Here is a 9,710-nt window from a genome sequence, read left to right on the forward strand (position 1 = left end):
CGATGGTCTGTAATGTTGGAGGTGATAAGACACTCTACGCCTTTTGCTGCTTGGTTTCCTGGTTCTCTTCCTGTTTGTCTCATGTGCAAGGGAGGTCATGCATGGTGGCATTACAAGCATCAAGATCGCAGCCTTTTATCAGCTTGGACTTAGTTATTTTCATAAGCTGCAGAACAGCAATAAAAGCTACGTTTTACTTTTAAAATGTACCATAAATCTTATATATTTGGTATAATGACATGGTGTGACCACTGGGTGGCAGTATTACTAATGGACAAAGTGGTGTGTGTGCGTTTTTTTTTTTTAATTTTGAAATGTGTGTTTTTTTTTATTTTATTTTATTATCAACCTATTTTGCGGATGTCATCCATGAATACACATTATATTAACGTTAAATGTTTTGTTCGTATTTCCGCTCGCAGTTGAAACTAGTTTGGACTTGAATGGTGTTATAAAATAAACACGGGGGATATTCATGTGACTGTACAGGTATGATTGTTCCATTTCGTCCTGGTCTCCGCTCAGGGTGTCGCTAAAGGGATTCCCCACCTGAGAGCTGCGTGGGTTGAGCTGAGAGTTTTACAGAAAAGAAGTTGCGTTTGCTCCTCATCTCCTCTTGAACCTCCGACAGACTCCTCCCAGTGAGCGAAAAAGCGAAAAAAAAAAAAAAAAAAAGACGTGATAACGTTTATAGGACCCCGAGAGCCGCATTAGAGATTTCCGCTGTGGACCCTACATCTCTAAAGGTAAGCTGCAGCAGACCGACTTCAAATTCTAGCCAGAATGCAAACTTTTACTGCATCAGGTCAACAAAAAAAAGTTTCTGTCAGGAGAACATTTCTACACTCAGGGAAGAAAACGCTACACTTTCATCAAGCATTCTTGTTGTTAAGATTATAGTGTAATATCTAGTCACCACTTAAAATATTTTCTAAGCTCCTGCCTTCATTTATTATGTTTAAACTTTTCATAGCTTGATGAAGTACGTTATTATTCACGCATTTGACATAAATGAGTCAGATTTATTTATTTATTTAGACAAAACCACCAAACGTGATGAGGAAAATCACTCATTTCAGCATCCATGTCTTCATCCTTTAAACTCTGAATGTGCATGCACAGAAGTGAATGTATAGATGGCATGTAACCAAAGTGATGTGATGCAGTCCAAAATAAAAATTAGGTGGCCTAGAAACCAGTTTGTATTTATTACTAAATGAACATCTGGTGCTCTTACAGTAAAGTACTGCATACGATTAACTGTAAAGTTCAATTATAACTCGCCTAAACTAAATCTGCCATCTCAACATCTTGTATCCTATTTGTTCTTCAAAGTCTTTCTGGGAGCATTAGGTGTATTTGTAAATATCTTAATGTTGCCCCATTTTTGCTCTGTATCTCATTTTAATTCATTTTTTGCAGAGATGAACCTGGATGAAGACGGTGGTCTGTCGGGCAGTTGCGGCAACGGCAAGCTGAGGCAGTGGCTCATAGAGCAGATTGACAGCAGGAGATATCCTGGCCTGGTTTGGGAAAATGAGGAAAAAACCATCTTTAGGATTCCATGGAAACATGCAGGAAAACAGGACTACAACAGAGAGGAGGATGCTGCACTCTTTAAGGTCAGGCAGTTTTGTCTTTACCTGCTGCCTCATGCTGCAAAAGCAAATTTAACGCACAAAATTCACAAGTAAAAAATAAAAGCATCAAAAAAGCTTGGTAAATTTTAAGATTTTCCTTAGCACAAGCTAATTTTTGCTTGATTAACATAGTCTCAACTTAGTTTGTCCCGGAGAAAGAGGAAGTTAGAAATAAATCTAATCAGTTCTTGAATTTTGTGATTCTGCTGTTAACAGGCTTGGGCGTTGTTCAAGGGAAAGTTTAAGGAAGGAGTTGACAAACCTGATCCCCCCACATGGAAAACCAGACTACGCTGTGCCCTTAACAAGAGCAACGACTTTGATGAAATAGTGGAAAGAAGCCAACTGGACATCTCAGAGCCGTACAAAGTTTACAGAATCATCCCAGAGGGGACCAAAAAGGGTGAGTGTTAAAAGCTGTTCATGCAACCCTAGCAGTCAACATGTAGATCAATTACATGTGCATTGAAGATGAGAGAAAGTGGTAAGTGTAAGACGATTTGTGGTTAGGTTTTGAAAGCAAATCATAAAATCTGCTACGAGCCTGTGCAGTTGCAAAAACACTCTTAAGTACGCCCGCATTTTACTCGGCAACGAACACTGTTTATACTCTGCTGGTTATTTTTCACATACATTTTGCACCACTGCTGATTCTGGTGAGGCAGGAAGCACAGGAAGCAAACGCATGAACCAAAAAGGCCGTAGTGCTTTTTTTAGAGGCCTACGGTTACTAAGCGCAGAGTGCACTGAACACAACAAGACAACCTCAGCCTTGCATAACTAAGTTTCTACCATCATACAACAGCCATTGTCACACATGAGCAGCTTTGGCTGCATGGACTTTATGTTAGACTAACTTGATGCACTGTGTGGTCCGTTGCACTCTCTGCAAGATATCACCTAAATAAAAAGAGCAAACTGTACATGTGCACAAAACGTCTTTATTCTGCGCAGGACATCTTTATTCTGCACGAAGCATCTTTATTCTGTGGATCAAACAAAGATTGATCCACAGCATCATTATTGCATATTATTGCAAAATATTACTGCAAAATCCATATTAACTCAGTGAGTGCTGTTAATCAGTGAGTTGTGTTAAATGAAATAATCTGAGTGCAATTTTGTTTTAGATTTGAAGGCAAAATAGTTGTCTGTTTCTGACCGTAAATAGGTATGAAGATGAACCGTGTGGAGGAGACACCGTCTCACCCGCTTGGATACGTTCCACCATATGCGTCACTTCACAACCAGGTCAGTAGATTTAGCTACGATTCAAAAACTAAAACCCCACAAAGCGATCAGCTTTGCAAAGAAGGAAACGGTTGTTTTTTTTCTGAGTGACAGCCCCTATTCCCCCTCCACCTCAGGTACCCAGCTTTGTTGTTTCTCCAGAAAGAAGGGACTGGAGAGATTACCACGCACCATCAGAGCAACATTCTCTTCCTAATGCAAACCACCATGGACAACACACAGACCTGCCATATGGTCAGTGCCACTACCAGTCGCCAATCAGCCGAGTCTGGCCCAGTTCGCACACAGAAAATGGTAAGCAAGCATACAATTGAAATGAACTGGATTGTATGTAGCAGGATTTCATTTGAATCTGTTTGCCCTTTTTTTGTCTGAGGTTACTTTTATTGTGAACCTAACAGCACGCAGCTGAAGACGTTGAGATGCATGTCGAGTCAAAGGAGAAAGAAATGTTGATATTGTGCTTGTTTATGTCATCATGTAAAGACAAATTCATATTTGTGTTCATGCAATTTAAGATGTTACATGCCTAATATATAAGATGATTTATCTGTAAATGTATAGGGCTGTTGATATAAAGTAATGAAATCAAAATCTAAAATAAAAAGCACATTCAGTAATTATTACGTTTTTGATGAATTCCTGCATTAGCTTGACCTTTTATTTATTTTTTGACAAAATCATGGGTTAAGCACGTATCTTGACAAAATCCGACATTCTTTAGATATCTATTGGGGATGGAGTGTTTAAAATACATCTGTAAATATTAATTGTACAATCAAAGTTTGACAACCTTTCACATTTTTGTGAATTTTCATTTGATCCGTCAATCAGTGTATTTACCCTCTTTATTTTTCAATTCCAGGTTTCCAGCTCTCATTCCACACATACTTTTCAGAGTCTCAGCCACCAATGTATACAATGGACCACAACAATGCCATATCAGGTGAAACAATATCTACAAATACATGTACACATTGTACAGAAAGACTCACGGATTGTTTTAATGTGTCCGTGCACAATTTTCAATCTAAAAAGACCTGAGTGAATAGAGTGATGCTCTATATTTCAGTGTTGTTGCTGTGGGTTGAGTTTTGAGTTTCCTTTTGGTGCCATTCATTTAAACACTTCTCCCTCCTTCCTTCTCACAGATTTCAGCCTCCACGTGTCCCTTTACTACAGAGAAACACTGGTGAAGGAAGTCACTGTCACCACTCCAGAAGGTTGTCGGATTACCTCCACCTCCCCGTCTTCTCCCTCCTCTTCCTCCTCCTCTTCTCCATGCTCAGAGGACAGATTCCACAGCGGCGCAGAAGTCGTTCTTTTTCCGTCCCCCTACCCCGAGTCTCAGAGGCAAGGAGCCGAGCTGCTTCCCAACATCCTGGAGAAAGGGGTGCTCCTGTGGCTGACAGCCGACGGGCTGTATGCCAAGCGCTTGTGTCAGGGACGGGTGTACTGGGAAGGACCGCTGGCTCCGTATGTGGACAAGCCCAACAAGCTGGAGAAGGAGCAACCGTGCAAACTGTTTGATACCCATCAGTTTCTTGTTGGTAAGCAGAAACATGCAGACGTTTGCAGCATTTGCATCAACTCGTAGATGACACATCTCCGAGGCCCTGCGTCAGATCATTGCAGTTCTTTTTACAGTTTCTCGGCCTTTTCAGATGCTGCTAATCTGCTAGTATTTTGGGCCTGCCACTTCTTCTTTTCTTCTCTTGGACGCTCAGTTTCCTCAAATTATTTCAGTACATGTAGCACTGCTAAGATATGACAATTTCTTGTCTGAAAACTCTTATGGGAGCAATCTCGCCGAAAATATATTATTTCATGCTTGCCCACTTGTGCTGTGTTTGACATTTTCTTGTGATGCGGCTCAAGAATCGACACTTGAATTAGGCAATGTTTGTGGAAACACCAGACTTCCTGAAAGTAGTTTCATTATAGACATGATACCAGCTCATACTTTACGTTTGTTGCGTTGTTTTTGTTCTTAAGCAATTCACAAATCAGTGTTAATGACTTAATAGAAAATGGAATAAAACGAAATATTTTCTTGATGATTAAATATTGGATGTATGCCGATAATACAATTAATTGTAAAAGAAATGCGATAGTAGAAAATCTGCCTCAACTATTGTTCGAGTCCACTCAAGCGCACAGTATGTGTGGTTATTCCAGGTGTTGGTCAGAAGATTCTAACATTTATTTATTCCATAGATCTTAGACTGCTTTTGTACAGCATTCATTTGTACTGTTACTATTTGAAGTTAATCATAAAAAGCATTGGAGAACTACTCCTGCAGCATTGGGAAAAATGCTGTCGGAGTAGTTCTCCCACCTTTTAAATACAGATTCTTTCCCCTGTAAATAGATAAAATAATTTTGCCTTGTAGCAAACGGTTTTGAAGCAGCAATGCTCCACTAGCCATTCAAACACAATAGTTAAGGTCATTGGGAATGAGATGACAACGATGAAAGAGATGCTGCAGGTGCTCGAGTTGGGTAATTCCCTCTCTTAGCGTTGAAGTAGCACAAAGACGTCGCTCATCTTCTCATCAGGGGGCCAAAGTGTGTGGAGTCCCCACCCACATGTGGTCCACACCACACAAGAAACCGTTTTTTTAATGCCATTTCGCTCTGAATTTCCATCAAACTTACTAGTAGTAGTTACCAGAAATATCTTTGTGACTGACGATATGACATACAGTTAAAATGTTTTTTTAAATTTTTTTAATGTTTTTTAAATGTTCAGTGTGACACATCAGTGCTTTGTGGGGTCAAATATCAAAGTTAGCACTCATCTTCTCTTGATCCTCTCTCAGATCTGCAAGATTTTGTCCATAATGGTCGTCACATACCACGACACCAGGTGGTCCTTTGCTTTGGAGACGAATATCCAGACCCACAACGCCCCAGGAAGCTCATCACAGCGCAGGTAAGTGTAAAACAACAACAAAAAAACTTCACCTTGTAAACAAAAGCAGGTTTTAAAAGCAGAGAAGATGCTAAAAGCATTATGTGATGAACAAAGCAGAATCAATGGTATCTTTTAAAATAAACTGATGTGTGGACAGAACATTTTTTTCAAGCCAACTCGGGATCTTTTAACATTCTAATTAATATTTATTTGGCAATTGGCAACTACTTATTTGGTCCCTAGCCGGCAGTAGTCGTACTGATAATGGATTGATTTGTGTGCGGTGATGTGATCTTAATTCATTATTTTAAAGCAGATCGAAAACATATCAGTCAAAAATCACAACTGAGAGTTTCGAGATTGTGTATTGCATCTCAATCTTCAGATAACTTGAGAAAACAAGAAACTAAATGGTTTGCCAGCAAACCATAAAAACAGATACATTTACTTTTCTAGCAGGTACTGATTTTTTTTTTCTTTAGAGTTTATAGTACTGTCCTCACAAAATGCTGAAGTGAGACTCCTTTATTATGCTCTGTTGAAAGTGAGAGTTGTTAAAATCTTCAGATAAATTTCACTCATTTTTGCCCCTTCTTGAAACATGCATCTATATTATGATCTGCACTTGTTAGTGACGCAGCATTTTCATAAATAATAGTTGAAACATCTGACCAATGACTAGAACAGGTCTTTGAATAAAGAAAGTGCAACATCTAATAAGTTGCACTCTAATAAGACTCTCAGCTAAAGCAACTCATATCTGCATTTTAAAGAAAAAAATAAAAATAAATGTAAAACAACGCAAAAAGAAAAAAAAATCTTGATGTCAACATAAATATGCACTTTTATCTCTAATCACTCCTTATATGTGTTGTGTGCTTTGTTTCATTTCAGATAGAGCCAATGTTTGCCAAGAAACTGGTCTACTATTACCAACAGAACACTGGGCACTACCTGAGAGCCTACGATCACATTCAGGAACCAAACACCGCTCCCGCTATTGACTATCCTCCTCAGAGACCCATACAGCATATTCAGGAGTGAAAAGCAAGCCAAAAATGCCAACTCGCCACACAATCTCATAAGCAGGAATGGTATTAATGTGAATGTAAAGCTGTGAATTTGTATTGTGCCTTAATATTGCTACAGCCATGTGTACTGTAAATGATTAATTTAGGCACTGAGGGGTTGAGATGGGAAAGACCCTGTAAGATTTTACATGCTTGTTGTATCGGGGACTGGGTAGTAAGAGTTTTTTTTTTTTTTCTTCTTCTTCAGCAAATATTATTGTGACACTGTGAAGGATGCGGTTTGAGGGTGGGGGAGATGAGCGGAGCGGAGGGCAAACTGAGACAGGAAGTACTAGCACAGGTGCACAGGAAGAATGGCCCCTAAGACAAACATTGATACGTCTGTGAGATAAGCCAGTGTGAATGAATACTTTTTTGCAGCCAACAGTAATTCTTTCTTCTTCTTCTTTTTTTTTTTTTTTTTTTAAACTGGCACTGAGGACAGTTTCTGGTTATCCACTCTTAATGCAGCTCATTTACTTTATAGTCTACAATACTTGACATGCAAAATAAAGAAAGACGACAAAAGACATCCTTACAGAAAAAAGATAACTTACAACAGTGATTGGTTCTAAGGCAGGTTTTTTTTTTGTTTTGTTTTTATGTGTGATTAGCACATCTCTTGTTTATTTTGGCCTTTTTACTGCTCTGTTCCTTGTGAAATATTGTATAGTTTAACTTCTTCAAGCGTAGTAATAAATATTTTCAAAAACAGTTCAATTTGAAGGTCTTTGTTTTTTTTTTTCTTTTACCCTAACCCTGTAGACATGCATCGTGTCAGAAGTTGTAGCTACAGCTTTCTGTGTGGTATTTACCCACACGACAGAAGTGGACAAATGGTGCACAGCAAATTATCAGAGAACAATCTGTGGTTCAAGCTCTGTCTCGGTGGATGTGGGCCACGTTGACTGGAAAATAGCACTCATCCCGTAACTTACAGGGAAACGATACCTGTTCCTCTTGACCTGAAACTAGTGGCCTCACAAGTGGGAAGGAAAACTACCTTGACGGTCGGAGTGCAGATTGTGCACACAAGGAGCAGTGGTTCCCAGGCATGAGGTCCTTCGTTTAGAGCAGTGGTTCACAATTATACTTCAGATCGTTTTCATCAAGCAAATTTATCACCAGATAAAGTGAGGCTGCGTTAACACAAAATACAGTTTTCAAATGATGAAACCTGATTTAAGAAAAAAAAAACTACTCAAGCTAACCTGATCCCATTTATAGGTAGTAGTATAAAAAAGGAAGTTATGGTCCAACCCCAGTACCTGGGTGTGCCACGTTTGGCTGTTGTTGATCTAAAGTGTTTGCCATGATGTTTAACGATTGTTTTATATTACCATGGAAGAATTTAAACCCACATTTATTTGCTGTTTTATTTTTTAATTCAGCCACATTGTCTCTTTACAGGTGGACTGACTAGCGTACTTTGCATCATAGTGCCGCTGCATGACTCCAGCGTGCTTTAATCTAAGGTCGTGAACTCATGGTTGGACAATCAGAGCAGAATTTGTGGTAAATATTGATAACGGGTGTAATGGGACACTTATGTCGAGAAAGTTCTGAATTTGTCTACTGAATGGATAATAATCATCACGGTCATCATAATGATCATATAATATACAATTAGATTTTTTTTTTTTTTATAATCATTTACCTCTGTTATTACCAAGGAAGATCAATTACTATGCCATCCTTCAAGTATGTCAGTATGTTGCAAATTGATATGCAGGCTTAAGCTTGAATTGCTGTCTCTTCTGTGTCCCTCCAGGGTAAAATAAAGCAAAGCTATTTTCTCTCAGTGCTTCTCTTCTTAAAGTAAAACAAAAAGTTTCTTCTATAACTTTCAGCATTTTTCTCTGGCTTGTTTATCTTTCTTGCAGTCTGACTTCTCTGTGGAGAAACTGGAGGCCCGTTAATAATGCAGTGTTACCAGAAGCAAAGTTAAGTCAGAAAAGCCAAGCCAATTAAAATTCATTACTGTAATTGCAGTGGAAAAAATAATATTTATATTCTGATCCATTTGGAATAAATGGATCACAAAATGGATCACCTTGCAGATCTTGAATTTGGGGATCTCTGATGCAGATGCTCACAGTCTAAATATAACACTAAAACTCTGCCAAGCTAGGTCCCTAACTATGCCACAAGCATGGAGTGCACTGATTATTTTAGCAAAATTCCTCTTTCTGCTGATGTCCTTAATGTCAAAAGGCAAGGTAGAGGAGATTTAAACATTGTGATGTTTTTCTTCTGTGGTCCTGAGTTTCGATCTCTGCGTTTACTTCCCTCACACTTAAACCACATCCCTTTCACAAATTTTGACCAAAATCACAGTCTGGAATGCTTTCTTTTTTCATCAACCATAAAACCTTCTTCTTCAAATGTCTTGTCAGTGAGCCAACGGATCGTCTGATGAGTAAAATTCAGTTTTTATATCACAGTCAAGAACTCAAAATGATTCAGCCAGACTAGTCCCTGTTCTCGCTGTCAGCATTGCACATGTGCTGCATAGTGAAGGACCAGATGCTTTTGTGTGGGTGGGTTCACAGTTCTGGTATTACTGTTATCAGGAATTGACATTTATGGAGTTAGGATAAAACATGTGACTCCCCCCACCTACAGCATCGGTGACTCAAAAACAGACACCTATTTCACATCGCATTTATCAACTAACAGTAAAGAGCAAATCAGAGGAAATCCTGAAAATCATGACAATCAAAAAAAAAAAAAAAAATCAAAAAACTTTTATTTAAACAAGTGTTTTAAATAAAAGCTGTCCTTATTCTACTCAAAATGTTTTATCTTCTTGCTGTCAACAATTTGCAGACA

At 38.7% G+C, this 9,710-nt stretch overlaps 1 protein-coding gene across 2 annotated transcripts; it reads left to right on the top strand.

The window, feature by feature from the left end:
• Nucleotides 1-332: 332 nt before the first annotated feature.
• On the top strand, nucleotides 333-7,593 carry irf4a (interferon regulatory factor 4a). 2 transcript variants are annotated; one of them, XM_008434196.3, is made up of 9 exons: nucleotides 333-746; nucleotides 1,423-1,622; nucleotides 1,857-2,043; nucleotides 2,812-2,891; nucleotides 3,008-3,185; nucleotides 3,757-3,837; nucleotides 4,043-4,441; nucleotides 5,714-5,826; nucleotides 6,703-7,593. In XM_008434196.3, the coding sequence occupies exons 2-9, from the start codon at nucleotides 1,425-1,427 to the stop codon at nucleotides 6,850-6,852; spliced, it is 1,386 nt and encodes a 461-aa protein (XP_008432418.1). In that variant the 5' UTR covers nucleotides 333-746; nucleotides 1,423-1,424; the 3' UTR covers nucleotides 6,853-7,593. The 2 variants fall into 2 exon arrangements, with proteins under 2 accessions (XP_008432418.1, XP_081454494.1); XM_081598368.1 differs by lacking the exon at nucleotides 333-746 and having other exon boundaries at nucleotides 926-1,622.
• The last annotated feature ends 2,117 nt before the right edge of the window (nucleotides 7,594-9,710 follow it).

The sequence above is a fragment of the Poecilia reticulata genome, chromosome 17, assembly GCF_904066995.2.
Source record: "Poecilia reticulata chromosome 17, P_reticulata-male-v2, whole genome shotgun sequence".
In the NCBI taxonomy this organism is placed as follows: Eukaryota; Metazoa; Chordata; class Actinopteri; order Cyprinodontiformes; family Poeciliidae; genus Poecilia; species Poecilia reticulata.

What these genes read in the sequence shown, in the direction of transcription:
- irf4a (XM_081598368.1), top strand. Translation starts at nt 1,374, where the DNA reads ATGTTGCCCCATTTTTGCTCTGTATCTCATTTTAATTCATTTTTTGCA. An exon ending in ATGCGTCACTTCACAACCAG is followed by an intron (nt 2,892 to 3,007) that starts GTCAGTAGATTT and finishes CCTCCACCTCAG; the next exon opens with GTACCCAGCTTTGTTGTTTC. An exon ending in GGAAGCTCATCACAGCGCAG is followed by an intron (nt 5,827 to 6,702) that starts GTAAGTGTAAAA and finishes GTTTCATTTCAG; the next exon opens with ATAGAGCCAATGTTTGCCAA.